The following is an 18476-nucleotide window of genomic DNA, read 5'->3' on the forward strand; positions in this document are numbered from 1 at the left end:
TATTAGTTTTTCCATTTTTTTATTAGTCTTATTTCAATATACACAGAAAACACCAACATATCGTCTGTCAATTTATGACATACCATTAGTGTCAGATATGTTTATATTGCACATTTACATTAACCCAAAGTGCTTTACAAGCAAAGTTGAGGTTGAACCTCACTTCAACCACCTATCCGGGTGTTGTATGGCAGAGATTTTGTATCAGAAGGCCTGAGGTGGAGAGTGAGAGAATCACAATGGGGGATGAGGTGACGGATGGATGGAATGGGCCAGTTTGGGAATTTAGCCAGGGCATGGGATGGGGGAACTCCCTGCTCTTAACGATGAGTGCCATGGGACCTTTTTTGACGTGAGTCACAATCTCAGTTTAACATCTCATACGATAAAGGACATCTACAGCAGTTGTTCTAAACCTTTTAACACCACCACCACCATCACCATCATCAGGTTGGTATTCACCCCCCCCCCCCCCAGCCTCAACCTACATGCTTCCTGCACATTTTGTTTTTTTAGCTTTAAAGCTGTGCTTAAGAGTCTAGAGTAAGAATAATGTTACTTTTCTCTGAGATCTCCATAAGTGGTTGATGAGACTTCTGCTTTACCAGCTATCACAGGCGTTCCAAATATGTAGGACAATGTTATCATGTTCATAACAGCAATTCCTGACCATACACAACAATGCAGAGCTGTAGCAACATAGTCACAGTGAACTAGCCTATATTATCATGTCTTAAATATATTAGTCCACAAAGGCGTCTATATCACTACGGACATTTTCAAAATTACTATTGTTAATTTATTGACACTACGGACATTTTCAAAATTACTATTGTTAATTTATTGACACTATCCTTGAACAGTCTAATGTGAACAACAACAGTATTTATATGTATCTGTGTTATCATTCAATGTAGAATGAAATTATGTTATTTTTTCACACAGTCTGGCACCTCAACAGAATTCTTCATGGCCCCTGTGGGAATCCCAACCAGCAGGTTGAGAACCATTGATCTACAGCACAGTGCTCCCATCACTGCACTGGGGCTTTGGGGTTGTTATGACAGGAGGGAAGACTGCCATCTACTGGCTCACCAGCACCACCTCAAGCTGCAACTTTGTTTTCCCAGGTTTCCCATCCATGTTCTAAGCCCACTCCTGTTTTGGTCATTTAACAGAGACAGAGTATCTATGGGTATGGCAGATGGCTACCTCAGATCTCTACCGTAGTCTGACCCAGTCTCATTTCAGGAGGAAATTAATCCACAAGTCTGTGGAAACCTTACAGTATATTACTATTCTGTCATAAAGTATTAATGGATCATTTTTAAACATTTTACTTGTACTCATTCTGACAGTATTGACCTATGAGTAAGCAGTGTATTTACAAACTCGCTCAGACCAGTGGGTTAATCCACTGTCTATGTGATCCACTAAGCTACAGCCATCCATTTCATGAGTCATGGGAGTTACTTTTGCACCCCTACATTCCTGTTTGCATACAGTATGGTTTATAGTTATATGAAATTATGAAACAGACAGACAACCAGAACTATATGCTGAAATCATGTTTTATTAAATCAATAATGATAAAACTCAAAAGTTTGCATATAAGTATTAAATTGCTAAATCAAACCTGACCTAACTTGACTTGTTAAGTCTTTTCACAGCATATGTTGTTGCTATGGTAAAATAGTTGCCCAAACGACTAAAAGGTTGAAATTTTACACGTAACACACACATGCGTGCACGCACGCACACACACAAGCATGCACACACACACACACACACACACACACACACACACACACACACAGAGAGAGAGAGAGATAGAGGATGCACATAAGGCTCTGCAAGTAAGTACAAGATATACTTTCTCAATCTATGGCCCAGTGATGTTTTTCAAAGCATAACTGCAGCATTTTCAAGCATACAGATATTCCTTTGCCAGAAACCTTTGCTCAGGAAGTGCGAGCCGTCACATTTTGAGCATGTCATCAAAATGGCGGTAGGACAGTCAGCCTCAACACAGGGGGCTTCTACTTGTTGATTTTGTTTTTTTAGGCTTAGGATTCATGTCATGCTAAACATTCTGTTATAAAACAAAGTTATTTTTGTTTCAGTTAATGTGGTCATACATGACCATTTATACATTTCCCATAACAGTTAAACTGGGCTGTACAGTGTGTGCACATCACAGAAAAAAATGATCCGAAGTCATAATAATCCAATGTGGCAGATTTTATAACAACTCTGGAGTTTAGTCTTTGGTATACAGTCATGTCAAGCTCATATTTACAAGAACAGTGATCCAGCTATTTATCAATCACACAACTTGTGCAAAGCCATCATTTTTTAAACAATGTTTGCATTCAGCATCTCTGATAAACAGGCTGCTTGGTCCAACATTGGCTGTAATGTCAACCAGCAGCTTGTCAAGCTCCTTTCCATCTTTGTATGATGTAAAGAGGTAAGGACATAGAGATCCTCGGTATTTTCAATAATGCTATGCTAAAGTTTGATGTTTTCACTTGATTTGATAGTAAAGGTAATCTTTTTGCTGAGGACAATTTCAGGTGTGGCTAAAAGGAAAGTAGAAAATAGATGTTTGATAAAATACTCTTTTACAGTTGATCAATGTATGAACTTCATTAAAATTTTGAAATATTTTAGCATATTGAAGTGCATATTTTTGAAAAACTTACCACTTTCATGATGTGGCCAGAAGACTGGGAAGGTGGACCGACAGTGCCAATGACATTTCTTGCAATCACTCTAAATACAAAGCAATCACCAGCAGACAGCCCTGTTACACCTTAGCCATGGTTCATCCTTGGCACCTCTCAACACTTCGACTCTTACTGCAATTCCCATTTGAGGATGACAAGTAGACCTGAAACCAACACCCGATTAAGATTTTTAACATTTGTGTTTCCAAAATGCATGATTGAAAAAAACAAATGGTGCTATAACTTACCAACAGGAGAGATGGCCAGTCTGCGCTTGCTTTCCCTTACTGACAGGACTGAGGCCAGCATTGTTCTCAGCATAAACTATGAAGGAGTATTCCAGACCCTCAATCAGACCAATGGCTTTGCATTCTCTTTTTTCAATAACTGTTGCATTGACCTTCAGCCATAAAAGGCTATGTCATTTTCAGGGTGGTAGCCAGAGATGGGAGAGTCTCCAATGAAGCTTGTTGCATATAGAGCCATATTAACATTTGTCCTGTGCTGAGTGAACCTGGTGGTTTGTATTGATGCTGGGCAACCATATCCTCAGAATGTCTTTTGCAATCACAGATAGACCCAGTGATTAAGGGTTACTCTTGCCTTTGTCATTGAGCTGTGATTCTGAATGAAAACTCTCCTGCAATGAGTTCATCATTGGTTACCTCCAATTCTTTTCACTGTAGTAAACAAAGAACATTTATCAGCTCCCTTTGGTCAGTATTTCCACAGTGTAGCCTGTGGTTTTATTGCATAATGGTCTGATTTTTCCAAGAGTTGCAGTGTGACAAGTTCAACAAGATATTCCTGGGGTTATAGGTGCTTGGGATACTTTGACTGGTTCAGGAGTTACTGAAGCTCTTGGAGATCAGAAACAATTACAAAATGCTTCATAAGTATATTTTTTGGGCTTTTTGCCTTCATTTGTATAGGACAGTGAAGAGTGAGACAGGAAGTAAGTGGGAGAGAGAGATGGGGTGGGGTGGGACCGGGATATGACCGTATGTCGGATTCGAACCTGGGTCCCCGTGGGCACTTGGACCCTTATATGGTATGAGCGCTGCAGCCTGTTGTGCCACAGCGCCCCCCTGCTTCATACAATTATGTGTAATAGTTGTACATGTCATTATTATAGACTCATTCTTCTCCATAATGAAGGTGCTTCCATAATAGTTGCACAGAATCTGTTTCCTTGATCTCAAGCTCTCAGGTGCATTTGGTGAATCCAAAACTCTCACAATAACAAAGGCTGATTTGGTGGTCCAGTTATTTCAAAACATATTTACCACTTTTGAAGTATGTCAACATTGTGAATGACGAGCATTGGCTATGAATTCAAGAGTTAAATTAGGGCATGCTCTGTCAAGGTACCAATAGCCTGGCTCCCCCTTAACCAAGGTTAGGTATTCCTCTGATGGTGACAAATGGTCTCAATGATGCACTTGGACAGACACTGGCCATATTTCTAATGTCTGCATCCAGTTCAGTGGATTCTGAACTGGATGCAGTTTTTTCTGCAGTAATCACACTTGAAGGGTTCCTCTCCAACTCTTTTAATATTTACAGTAAAGATGTGGGAGTTGTCCTTTGCATTGTGCTTCAGTTCATTCAATGACTATAATAGGTTAGTTTGTTTGCACTGAAGGGTGGGGTGACAATGGTACGTTAATCTTCTGAGACTTCTTTCACTTCAACCATATATATAGACACATCTGGATCTGATGCAAAACCATCAGAGTAGTGCTTGAGTGGTGAGTCACTGGGATTATTTAGAGAACGAAGAGGACATGCTGCAGCACACAGTTGTTATAGTCTGGTGACTTGGTGTTCACACTCTCAGCATTCTCAGTAGATACTCTGAATTTATAAAAATGTCCATGTGTTAATCTGGCAGACAAATTAATGAGTTGTTTACAGTTGCATTTTGTCCAAAAGATTCCTTCATGTCACATTTTCCAGGACGATCTTTGAACTTCCCTCATCTTCGGGGCAGAGACACAGTGATTGAATCCCTTGTTATGGCACTTGCCTTCGGCTCAGATTCCATAAGTTCAACTATATGTATTCACTGCCATAACTGTAAAGATGTTGCCTACTTGTTTTGGCAAGAGTTTGGTCATTTTGTAACTAATAGATTTTGGATTCCACAATGGTCTAAGAAAGAAGATATATCTCCCTTCTCTCAATAATATTATTGGGTATGCTTGAACAAACATCATATGTTAATGGGCCGATGGAGGAAGCATTTCTTTACTGTGATAAAGTAACGCTCAAATGGCACTCAGTTGATCCAAATGTATCACTGATTTTAACATTAACTGGGTCAGCTTTTGTGCCTTCAATTTAGCTGAGATTAAGTGCAAAATGTCAAACATCTACCAACTACTACTGCTACTATTGCCACCACTACTACCACTATCCTACTACCACATAGGAAAGTAATGGTCTTGGATCACTTTTTCCTATTTCATTGTAGGCTGAAACTCTGAAAAGATATTCCTGACCTGCACTAAGCCCAGTGACTACTCCCTCACAAGTCCTACTTGTTGTTGCCAAAATCCACTCCCCAGATTCTTTAGGCTGCATTTCAACATAGTATCCTAGAATCCTACTTCCTCCATCAAAGTCTGGTTTCTCCCATGACAATGAGACAGTGTGTTTAGTGACATCAGTTAGGGTCACCTTACCCACAGACAGAGGGGCCTCTGCTATTTTGACTGCATCCTGTGTTTCAGCAGGTAAACCAACTCCAAATTCATTTTCAGCCATGACTCTGAAGTAATAAAAGTCACCCTCAACAAGATCTCCTATACAGAAAGTTGTCTTAGTGCACGTGGTTGTGATATTGGTATAACATTTTCTGGTTGAATCACGCTTGTCCACAACATAGTTCTTGATTTTGGCTCCACCATCAATAGCTGGGGGCTCCCAAGTCAGAGTGACATAATTCGTTGTTACGTCTTTGACCGTGAGATTCAATGGTGGTCCTGGAGTGTCCAACACTTTAACATGAACAAATGCTGATTTAGTTCCACTGTTATTTTCCAAATGTAGGGTATATTTCCCAGCATCATTTCTATCACATATGTCAATTGATACAACAGTGTAATCAAGGCCTTTTTCAACTTGAGCCCTCTCAGGAAGGTCCCCAAAATCTTTGGTCCAGTTAATTTCTGGAGCAGGGCGTCCTTTGAAAGGTATCTTGATTCTCATAGATCCCCCAGCACGAACAACAATGCCCTTCCTTAGATCTCCATCAAGCTTGATCTCCGGCACAAACATTTTGTCTACAGGTTTCACTGTTTCAGGTAGGGCAACTGGTTCACCAACTCCTTCTTTGTTAATAGCATGTATCTGAACCTTATATTCCTGGTGCTCTATGAGCTTAGTGATAGTAAATGTAGTGGCATCCAGCCCACTTGCTGGTGTGCAGATGGTCCAATCCTCCTCATCTGCTTTGCAGATCTCCACAGCATATCCTTGAATTTCACAGCCACCATCATAGATTGGTTTACTCCATGCCAGGGAGACAGAATTTTTGGTGGTATCAAGAACATAAGCATTTGTGGGTGGACCAGGTTTAAATGTGGGGTCACAGGCCTTGAAGTAAATAGTTTCTTTGCTTGGTTGTCCAGGTCCAGCTGCATTTTCTGCTGAGACCCTGAACTCATACTCATGATCTTCTGTGAGTCCTGTCACTCTGAAACGAAGATCTGTTACTCTGCGTTTGTTGCATTTTGTCCATCTAACTCCAGCTCTGTCTCTCTTCTCCACGATGTACCCAGTTATTTCGCTGCCACCATTATTCTCTGATCGGCTCCAGCACACTGTCATGGAATCTTTTGAGATGCTGGTGATTGTGATATCTTTAGGTGGATCAGGAACGACAAATGGATTTCTTATAATCACTGGTGCAGATTCCAGAGGTTCACCAACACCATACTTGTTAACAGCCATGACACGGAAAATGTATTCATTTCCTTCTATGAGCTTGGCTACTTTCAACAGAGTTGCTTCCCAGTCACTAGAAACTTCAGTCCATGCAAGATGACTGGTTTCTCTCTTTTGGATGATATAGTGAGAAATACTACTGCCACCATCATGTTCTGGTGGAAGCCAAGACAGTGAACATTTTTCACATGTTACACCAGAGACAATCAGAGGTCCTTTTGGAGGCCCTGGTCTGTCAAGAACTTTCACATTGTATGATACAGTTTCAGTTCCAGCTTCATTGGATAGACGGAGAGTGTATTGTCCTCCATCAATTCTAATGGCATCTTTAACCACAAGTACTGCTTTAAAGTCTGAGTTCTTGGTTTCACATCTAGCAGACATTTCAACTTCCACATCACCCTTGAACCACTGAATTGTGGGTAATGGCTTACCTAGCACATTCGCTTCTAGTGTGAATGTGTCATCTGCATTTACAACCATGATCTGGCTGAACTTGGAGTCAATATTGCATGTTGGTGGTTCAACCTCATCCTTTGCTGTGATTGACCCAGTGCTCTCAGACGGTTTGCTGATAGTACCAGCTGCATTTTTGGCAATTACCCTGAAGTCATACCTAGAATCTTCTGCCAGTTCTTCAACATTAAATTCTGTTTCTGTAACATTTGTGAAACTTGCCTTCATCCAGTGACCATCTGGAAGGTTCTGTTTCTCCACAACATATCCAGTGATCATGCTGCCGCCATCATACTCTGGAGGAGTCCAGCGCAATCTAACTGAGTGTCTGGTCACAACAATGGCCACAGGTGTCCCAGGTGGATAGCAAGGGTCACATGCTACACATCCCTCTGAAACTTTGCTGCATTTGCTAATACCGACAATGTTCTCAGCATAAACTCTGAACTCATACTCTATACCCTCTTCCAATGGGGATGTTTTGAATTTAGTGTCTTTGATAAGGCTTTTGTTAACCTTTGTCCATAGAATGCTATTCTTCTCCTTTCTTTCAAGATGATAGCCAAGAATAACACTGCCACCATCTGAGATGGGTTTGTGCCATTCCACAGTCATGGAATCTTTAGTATATGTTGACACATATGGAGTACCTGGAGGTACAGGCTCATTGAATGGGTACTGGGCGAGAACAGGTTCTGAATCAATAGCATGACTTTTGCCATATCTGTTTTCAGCATAAATTCTGAATTGATATTCAGCACCAGTTTTCAGATTTGTGACCTTTAATGTTGTTCTTGCAACTGTAGCAGACACTGTAACCCAGTCGATGGTGGTTGTGTCTCTCTTCTGAACAACGTAATTTGAAATTGGGCAACCTCCAGTGTACGCAGGTGGGTCCCAAGACAGGGTAACACTTTCTATACTGATATCCTCTAGCCTCACTGGGCCTGTTGGTGGACCAGGTTTGTCAAATGTTATGACTTCAATACTGGCATCAGCCTGTCCCAGAGAATTGGCTACAGAAATATTGTACATGCCATCATCATCTCTTGTTGCTTCTTTAAGGTTGAGAATGGTATGGTGTTCACTGTCTGTAACATTCACTCTTGTGGTCTGTTTCAGAGCTGCACCATCTTTAGTCCAGGTGATGGTTGGCTTTGGATGTCCAGCAATTGGAACTTCTATTTGGAGATCACGGCCAATTTGTACACTGTAAGTGCTCAATCTGGGAAGGACAGCAGGTAGAATGACTAGGTCCTTTGCTTCAACAAAGCTGCCAAGGATTCTGGGATCACTCTTACCTTTATCATTAACAGCAATGACCCTAAATGTGTATACCTGACCCTGAGGCAAATTAGTAACTAGAGTTTCAAGTGCCTTTACTTGAGCACACAAAGACCATTTGTCAGTGTCTTTTACTTGCATCTCAACTTCATAGTGGCTTATCTTGCTGCCTCCATCATGATTAGGTTTCTCCCAGGCAAGTGAAATACCTCTCCTTGTAACATCCACAATGGTTATTCGGCCAGGTGGTTCTGGGACCTCTGAAATCTTGAGAGGCTCAGGAGTTTCAGCTGGTAACCCAATGCCCAGTTCAGTTTCAGCAAGAACTCGGAAGAAATAGCTGCAACCTTCTTGAAGTTGATCTACCTTCCATGACATTTTGTTGCAAGTCACAACTGGAGAGTATGCCTTTCTTGTGCTCTCCCTCTTCTCTACTATGTAATGCTTTATCTTAGCTCCACTATCTAAAGCAGGTGATTCCCAAGTAAGAGTGATGGAATTCTTGGTGATTTCCTTGACAGTTAAGTTCTGAGGTGGACTAGGTGTGTCAAGCACTCCCACACGGATAAAGGCAGATTTAACACCACTTGCATTCTCAACAATCACTATGTATTTTCCACTGTCAAATCTATCAACGTTTTCAATAACAAGGGAGGTATAACTGCTTGTTGTGTTGATTTGAGCGGTTTCATTCATTTTACCATCAGCTTTTCTCCATTTCACTTCAGGCGCAGGACGACCTCTGATTGGAATCAATACTTGCAAGGTACTTCCAGCTTTGATATTGATCATTTTTCTGAGGCCAGCACCAAGGTCAAGGTCTGGTGCCTCTAGTTTTTCCTCAAGGAGTACTGGTGTAGGCAGATTAGCAAACTCACCGGCACCCATCTTATTTATGGCACAGATTCTGAATTTGTATTCATGTTTTTCTAAAAGTTTTGTCACCTCAAATGTTGTCTGTGTGATTCCTGTAGGTGGGGTACACATTGTCCATTCATCTGCGGTCGATTCACAGGCTTCCACAATGTATGCTTCAATTTCGCAATCACCATCATAGATGGGTTTACCCCATGAAAGTACTACAGATGATTGTGATATGTCAATTACTTTAGGATTATTTGGAGGTCCTGGTTTGAAAACCGGATCCACTGCCTCCTGGTAAGAAGTTGCCTCACTAGGTGGTCCAACTCCAGCTGCATTTTCAGCCGACACTCTGAATTCATAGCTTCGGCTTTCAGTCAGCCCTGTAACTCTGAAGCGGAGGTCAGTCACAACACGCTTGTTGCATCTTGTCCAGCGCACCCCATCTTTGTCACGTTTTTCAACAACAAATCCAGTAATTGGGCTGCCACCATCATTATTTGGTCTTTCCCAGGTGATAACCATGGAATCTTTTGTGATATTGGACACTTCAACACCTGTTGGTGCACTTGGTACAACAAATGAATTAGTAGCAATGACTGGATCTGATTCCAAAGGCTCACCAATTCCATACCTGTTAATAGGAATTACTCTAAAGATGTACTCATTACCTGGGTGAAGTTTTGTGATTTTCAGATTAAGAGTCTGAACTTCAGAGTCCACTACAGTCCAGACTAGTCTGCTTGTCTCTCTTCTTTCAACAATATAATGGGATACATTAGCTCCCCCATCTTGTTGAGGTGGTTTCCAAGAAATGCAGCATTTTTCACTTGTCACTGCATAGATTTGAATTGGTCCTTCAGGTGGACCAGGTCTGTCTAAAACTTTGACATTGATATTCACAGACCTTTCTCCACCAATATTCTTTAATAAAAGGGTATATTGACCTCCATCTACACGGATCGCCTCCTTTAAGTACAGAAAAGCAGTGATGTCTGTGTTTTTAATCTTAAGACGTGCTGCATTTGTGAGCTCTTCACCACCCTTTAGCCAGTGGACTGTAGGCACAGGTTTTCCTTGAATACCAGCATCAATTCTGAATGACTCTCCAGCATTTACCACAAGGACTGAAGCGTATTTAGAGTCAATGTCTATCTGAGGTGGATCAACTTCATCCTTTGCTGTGATTTCTCCAGTGCTTGGAGAAGGCACACTTGCCACTCCAGCAGCATTTTTTGAAATGACACGGAATTCATACGTCTTCTCCTCATCAAGGCCAGTGACTGTGAATTCTGTTTCAATAATGTTATTAAAATTGGCTTTCATCCAGCGACCATCAGGACACTCTTTTTTCTCAACCAAGTAGCCAATGATTTTGATACCACCAATATAATCTGGTTTGGTCCATCTGAGGGTCACATCACTTTTGGTAACAATGACTGCTTCAGGCTTGCCAGGAGGTTCACAAGGATCTCTGGCAACTTGTATTTCTGACACTTTGCTGGCTTTGCTCAAACCAACAATATTTTCTGCATACACTCTGAATTCATATTCAATACCTTCTTCAAGGCCGGAAACTTTGAATTTTGTTTCAGTAATAATTTGTCTGTTCTGCTTCACCCAAAGAATATTGTTTTTCTCCTTACTTTCAAGGTGATATCCAAGAATCTTGCTTCCACCATCACTGTCTGGTGTGTCCCACAAAACAAGCATGCTGTCCTTTGTTGCAGATTGTACAAAGGGAGTGCCAGGAGAACTTGGTACAACAAATGGATACTGAGCAACCACTGCTTCAGACACCAGTACAGAACTCTTTCCATATCTGTTTTCTGCAGCAATTCTGAACTGATACTCACAGCCAGTCTTAAGCCTGGCTGCTTTAGTAGTTGTTCTTGCTACAGTTGAAGACACAGTCTGCCAGTATGTTGTTGAGGTGTCTCTCTTTTCCACAATGTAGTTATTGATAGCGCAGCCACCATCATATTTAGGAGGTTGCCATGTCAGGGTCATGCTATCAGCTGTCACTTCATCAATCTGGATGGGACCAGTTGGAGGACCAGGTTTGTCCATAACAGCAACGTAAATGTCTGTTGCAGCCTCACCTGCTGTGTTTGTAAGTTTAATGGTGTACTTGCCAACATCATCTCTAGTTGCCTCCTTGACTACAAGATGTAGGTTGTTATTAGTGAATTCTGCATTTACTCTTGTGGTTTCTTTCAGAGTAAGACCATCTTTGAGCCAAGTGACAGAAGCCTTTGGCTGAGCTGCATATGGCACATCAATTTTAAGGTCATCACCAGCCATAATACTGAATGTGCTGAACAATAGCTTGAATGTTGGTGTGATAACAATATCTTTAGCCACTACAGGCACTCCTAATAGGCGGGGATCACTTATTCCTTTGTCATTGGTTGCTAAAATGCGAAACGAGTACTCTTCCCCTTGTATCAGTCCAGTCACTACAACTTCTGTTACTTTTACAACTGTGTACTGTGTCCATTTTTCTTTGCCTGTTCCTTGCATCTCAACAATGTATCCAGTGATACGACTGCCTCCATCATGATCAGGCTTCTCCCAAGAGAATGTAATACTGGTGCTTGTGACCTCTTTAAGAGTAATTTTGCCAGGTGGAAGAGGTTTTTCAGAAACTTTAATAGAATCATCAGTTTCCACTGGCAGACCAATACCAAATTCATTCTCTGCCATCACCCTGAAGAAGTAGCTGCAACCCTCTATCAAATTTCCGATTCTCCAACTTGTCTTGGCACAGCAGGAATTTACAGTACAGTAGGCCCTCCTTGTAGATTCACGCTTTTCCACAACATAGTGTGTTATCACTGAACTGCCATCAATAATGGGAGGGTCCCATGCAAGGGAGACAGAATCTTTTGTAATCTCCTTAATAGTAAGATTTTGAGGGGCACCAGGAGCGTCAAGGATCCTGACATTTACAAATGCTGTTTTTTCTCCAGCGTAGTTTTTCACTGTCAACATATATTTTCCACTATCAAAACGGTCAACATTTTCAACCATGACTGATGTAAATGATGATGTGTTTTCAATATTGGCTCTCTCCAGTGGCTCACCATTTTCCCTTGACCATCTGATCTCAGGGGCGGGTCTTCCTCTAATGGGAACAAACAGTCGGAGTGTGCTGCAAGCACGGAGGCAAACAATCTTTCTAAGCTCTGCACCCAGCTCAATTTCAGGAGGAATGGGCCTGTCCTCTGCTTTTGGTGTTCCTGGCACAGATGCAGGCTCACCCACCCCTTCACTGTTAAGTGCTGCAATGTTGATTTTGTATTCCTGATTTTCCTTAAGGCCTGTAATGGTAAATAAAGTTGAAGTTAATCTATCCCTTGGAGAGACAATTGTCCATTTGTCTTCCTCAGGTAAGCAGGTTTCCACCATGTATCCTGTAATGTCAGATCCACCATCATAGACAGGCTTGTTCCAAGCAATTGTAATGGAGGACTTTGTTGTATCCAGAATTCTTGGATTGCCAACTGGTCCAGGTGGGAACACTGGGTCACATGCCTTATAGAATCGACTTTCTGGACTTGGTAAACTAAAACCTGCATCATTCTCTGCCAGAATTCTAAACTCATATTCATGTTCTGGAGTAAGTCCAGACACTTTAAAACGTAGATCAGTCACACTCCTCTTATTGCATTTGACCCAACGAAAACCATTCTTATCTCTCCTTTCAATTACATAGGTAGAGATATTGCTTCCACCATTATTCTCAGGGTGACCCCAACAGACAACCATTGAATCTTTAGTAATGGTAGTCACCTCAGGTTGTTTTGGAGGATCAGATGGTACATATGGATTGGTAGCAAGTGTTGGTACTGATTCAATGGGTTCTCCAACTCCATAGGTGTTCACAGCCATTACTCTGAAAATGTACTCTTTGCCGTTTAGCAGTTTAGTTACCTTGTAACGGTTCATCTCTAAATCTGATGCCACATTTGTCCATGTAACTTTACTTGTTTCACGCTTCTCAATTATATAGTGCTCTACCTTGGCACCACCATCATGTGAGGGTGGTAACCAGTTCAAGACACATTTCTCAGAAGACACATCAGAAACTTTGAGCTCATCAGGAGGCCCTGGTCTGTCAAGTACCTTAACGTTAAACACTTGCTGAGCAAAGCCACCAGGGTTTCTGGCTGTCAGCAGAAACACACCACCATCTCTTCTCAAAGAGTTTCTGTTACTCAGTGTTGTGGCAAAGTCTGTACTTTTGATTTCTATTTTTGCTGCGTCGTCCAACTTTTCTCCATCTTTGGTCCAGGCTACAGATGGTATGGGTCTTCCTGTGACAGTGGCAGCCAAGGTGAAGACATCACCTGCTTTCACCACCACCACATTATTGTAAATAGTTTCAATGTCAATCCTAGGCTTTTGGATATCTTCTTTGCATGTGATGACCTCAGAAGCTTGAGATGGCTTGCTGATAGCACCAGCAGAATTTCTTGCCAGAACATGGAATTCATAGGATTCATCCTCAATGAGATCACTAACAGTGAATGTTGTTTCCATGATGGTGCCAAAATTAGCTTTAACCCAGGAACCATTTGGCAACTGCTTCTTTTCTACTGTATAACCAGTGATTGAATAACCACCATCGTCTTCAGGTTTTTCCCAGCGAAGGGTCACTTCGTTTCTGGTAATATTAATAGCCAATGGTTGACTTGGAGGATCCACTGGGTCCAAGGCAAATGTCATGTCTGATAGTTTGCTTGGTTTGCTCAAACCAGCCATGTTCTCAGCTATGACACGGAACTCATAGGCAATTCCACCCACAAGACCAAATGATTTGTAGAGGTTTCCGACCACAAGGGCCTTGTTAACCTTCTTCCAGAGGATACTGTTTTTCTCTTTCCTCTCAATGTGATAACCCAAAATTGGGCTTCCACCATCAGATGGAGGCTCGTTCCAACTAATGGTCATTGCAAGTTTAGTACAGGTAACAACCTGGGGTGTTCCTGGTCTTCCTGGGACATCAAATGGATAAGCTGCAATAACTGGCTCTGATGTTATGTAGGGACCAACACCATACCTGTTCTGGGCTTTAACACGGAACTGATATTCAATTCCTGTTGTCAGACGAGCGGCCTTAAATGTTGTACGCATAACTGTTGCTGATAGCTTTACCCATGATGTTTCTGTGGTCTCTCTCATCTCAACAATGTAATTGTTGATTGGAACTCCGCCCTCAATTTCTGGGGCCTCCCAGGAAAATAGAATGTAATCACAAGAAACTTCATCCAACTTAATTGGTCCTTTAGGGGATCCAGGAATATCATGTATTTGAACAGTGATAGTGTCTGTGACTGTTTCAATGATGTTCTTTCCAATCATAATGTACTCTCCACCATCATCTGTCTTGATCTCTTTGATGCTCAAGATAGTTGAGGTTGCTGTGTTGTCAATGTTAATTCTCTGTGTCTGTTTAATTTCTTCACCCCCCTTCTTCCACACAACTGAGGGTCTTGGACGGCCCAGCACAGGAATTTCAACTTTCAAGTTATCTCCTGCCCTGATGACCACTGTCTTCTGGTAGACTGATCTGAGGTCAAACTGAGGTGCGGCAGTTTGTTCCCTAATTATGATTAGCCGACTTTCAAATGGGTCGCTCTTTCCGGACTCGTTCACAGCCATGATTCTCAATGCATACTCTGTATTTTCTTTTGTAGATTTGCAGATCTGTTTCAACAAAGAATATAATTACTTTTATATAATTAATATGTATCTATCAAATTGACTGCTAAAATATGCCTAAATACTCTTTATTATGACTTTTTGCTTTCAATAGACAATGTTCCAGAAGAAGCGAACAACAATTAGAGAGCTTATAAAGCCAAATGGGTTAGAGAGAAGTAGAGTAATGTCTAGTAAGCTATATTTAAACACAGAGTAATGCTGTGGAAATGCAGTCTACAATGGGTAGTCTTTTTGGCTCTTCAAGGCCAGTGTATGGAAGACAGAAGTATGAAATGAATCTTTGTTATAGTTATTCCATATATTCGGTAGGTAAATACATAGACAAGCTGTATTAAAACAAAACCCATTAAAGAACACAAACTATCAAGTCAAATCCAAATTATTCAGACACAACATGCTTGCAATGAGCTGGTCAAATCTGTATCTGATTACTTAGTAGGCCTAACAACAGACATCTATATTTAGCATTACGCATCTAAAACTAAGGTAGACTATTTATTATCATAAATAAATAATCATAACTATCTCCAAATGATGTGCCTTCATTAGATTGAACCCTGTGGTAACATTTTCTTAATACATGAAAAAGTCAAAAGCCAATATGTTCAAAAAACATATGTGAACATATCTAAAAACAGGAACTAGCTAAGTCTTATAAAATGTAATTGACATAGATTCAATATAAAAATGTCTGACGCACCAGTAGACCTATGTGTAAAAAGTTCCACCTAAAATGCCTCAACAATACTAAGTCATTAGTATTCTGTGGCTAACAGACAGCTATGGCTGGGGAATGACTATTCACTGTGACAAAAATGGCACGCTGTCACTTGATTGACAGTCACCATGTGGCACATAGCAGAAGGTGCCACTGATATCCCTACCACTGACTCACTTCAAAACTGGGACACCGCTCTAATGCCACCAAGGTCTATTCTCGGCTTTTCTGAAACACTGTCCCAAATACAAACACTAAAAAATAAAAATCTGAGAAATCATTGTAATTTTTAGAAATAATCTCTGGGTTAGCATGCATTGTATTCAACATGCGTCTCACATTTGCAAATGTAACAGTTCAGTAACTACACAGACATTCCTATAGAGCCCAGGAAGCTGAATGAACTTTACTTTAACATACTTTATCTATGAGATTGGTAAAAGTTTCTTACTTGTATCACAAGGATGTCAGACCTGCTCTCTTTATCCAAAAGTGTTTCGAGAAATCCAATGTTGAAATAATATATAAAGATAAAGGAAATAAGTAAGTTAAGATAATAACTATTGTTTTGAGTATTGTTTTGTTTTTTACCTTGCTTTATACACCTGAGGCAAGGCTGGACTGGGAATACGCACTGCCCTAAAGTGCTGGTTGTATTTAGGCTACACCCCTGAGAGCACCATCACAGCTGCCCGACTCTGTCCTATTGGTGGTTTGGGGCAGATGCATCATGGGAGAAGTGTGTCTTTTATGTGTGTCATGTCACGCTTGTTACTAAGTACCGTTACTTTAATGCCAGCCCTGTAAAAGCTATAAATCCTTGAGTGTCATATCTGAACAGGAAAACAACGACTGATGAATTCATGTTTTTCTGTTATAGGTCATGCCTAAATTAAACTACTTCCCAACTCAAGCATTTCAGGTATCATTTCAGCATGAACTGTTCATTCTAATGTTTACTGATGTCATTGTCTTGTTGGAGAAAAACATGAACCATAAACATAAACTTACCGTAAACATCAAAAAATTCCTAAATGTCACACAAGGTCAAAGTCAAGGCTCTTTTCTTCTGTGACCCCTCATTGGTGGAATAATGTACCCACTCTTTGTTTTAGCAACAGTGTTAAAAGTGTTAAAGACTTATCTGTTTATGTAGGTCTAAATTAATTGTTATGGTTTGTATGATTATTGTGTTTATTCTGTTAAATGTCATCTATTCTAGTATAGGTCTGCTAATATCGGGATTTTTTTTTTATTATGGTGTATGTCATTTTAAGGGGCTTCGGACAAAAGTAATGAAAACCCTAATGTATCAGTCGCATCACGTTGGCATTTGCCCCTTCTCACCTGTTTGTCCTCTCTCTAGGCTACTTTTAGAATATTTTAACAAAGCCAGATTTAAAAATAGTATCCTAGGCTACTCTTTACACATTTTCTGTAGGCCTATGACTGTAGTCTAATATTTAAATTAGAAGCATTTATTGGTGGATTAATAGGTCATTTATAAGTTATTTTCATAATTTCTCTTTTTAGTAAGCCTACCGTTTTTAACAATGGCAAATTAATGAAATATTGTATTACTTTTTCAATGACACCTGCGGTCCACTTGAACAGTGATAATAGCCTACTGTATCTTTATTCAGCCGACAGACTCGTAAGCTGTGATAGCTTGCTTGATTTTTAAGTCCACAGAATTATTTGGTTACCTACTAGTGAATTAAGTTGTAGGCCTAGCCTAGTTTCATTTGTTTGTGTTCGTTGAACAATCCTGGAAAGCTTGTTTGGCTACAGTCATTCCTGAAGATTCGGGGTCCATAACGTCTTTTCCTGATGAAAAGCGCTTGATATAAACATGTGGTAAACACAAACACTAACCAAAACGTTTAGGACCTTCCCAATTTAATCCTAAAATAAATAGGATTTAGAACGTTTAGGACCTTCCCAATTTAATCCTAAAATAAATCTGGCAGCATGCTGAATGCATTTCAGTAGCATTGGTCCACTTGAGAATGTATTTTTTTTTTTTCAGCGGTGCTTTGGTGCCACCTCTTGGAGACTAGCCTAGCCTACTGTCAGTCACTCACTGAAGTCACTGAGAGTAGGATAGCCTAATGTTTATAACATTACATCACGTAAAATCAAAACTATACGCGGAATAGAGAAGTTGCATTGCATCTCACTGGTGGTGAGCAACAGACCAATATGTGTTGCGTGCTGTTGGAGATTGCACGTCAATTGTCAATGGATGAACTACAGATTGACGAACTAAGCTGTACCAACATATCATGTATCATGCTTATCATTGTTTATATTGTGCTAGCCATAGGCTATGGAGCTGTAAAAAAGGATCATTTTAAGAACCAATGCGCTTAAAGTGACAGTGCACCTTATAAAGTAAACCTTACCTTTGTGGTTACTCATTAACTTTGTGATTTATGTTATATTTAATATGCCTTTAACTTCATATGGGATGGGCATTTTTAGGCTTTTCCCCCGAATTCTTGAATTTCCCCCTTGGGGATCAATAAAGTATTGTAACGTCGGCGCACAAGACCTTGTTAGCGTTCTCCCACGCAGGGCATGCTGTGATACGGGGGTGAACATTTGTGGGGTTTATGTCTGTATTTCTCCTTAGTTTTGAGTGTAATGTTAGCGTCTTTATTGTAACATGTTTCCCTTTTAGTTCTCCCTCGTGTGTGATCCTTTTTGTGTGGGGGGCTGCGTCCTCCCCTGTATGTGTAGTGTGT

The 18476-nt window shown here is 40.6% G+C and overlaps 1 protein-coding gene across 1 annotated transcript; it reads right to left on the reverse strand.

Moving 5' to 3' along the window:
• Positions 1 to 1553: 1553 nt before the first annotated feature.
• Positions 1554 to 16368, reverse strand: ttn.1 (titin, tandem duplicate 1). Its single transcript, XM_042084461.1, has 4 exons — positions 16181 to 16368; positions 2978 to 14993; positions 2706 to 2893; positions 1554 to 2582 (listed from the first exon to the last, which is right to left on the reverse strand). Exon 2 carries the CDS (start codon positions 14946 to 14948, stop codon positions 5145 to 5147), a length of 9804 nt encoding a protein of 3267 aa, XP_041940395.1. The 5' UTR covers positions 14949 to 14993; positions 16181 to 16368; the 3' UTR covers positions 1554 to 2582; positions 2706 to 2893; positions 2978 to 5144.
• Between the last annotated feature and the right edge of the window lie 2108 nt (positions 16369 to 18476).

Source organism: Alosa sapidissima, chromosome 2 (genome assembly GCF_018492685.1).
Source record: "Alosa sapidissima isolate fAloSap1 chromosome 2, fAloSap1.pri, whole genome shotgun sequence".
Lineage (NCBI taxonomy): Eukaryota > Metazoa > Chordata > Actinopteri > Clupeiformes > Clupeidae > Alosa > Alosa sapidissima.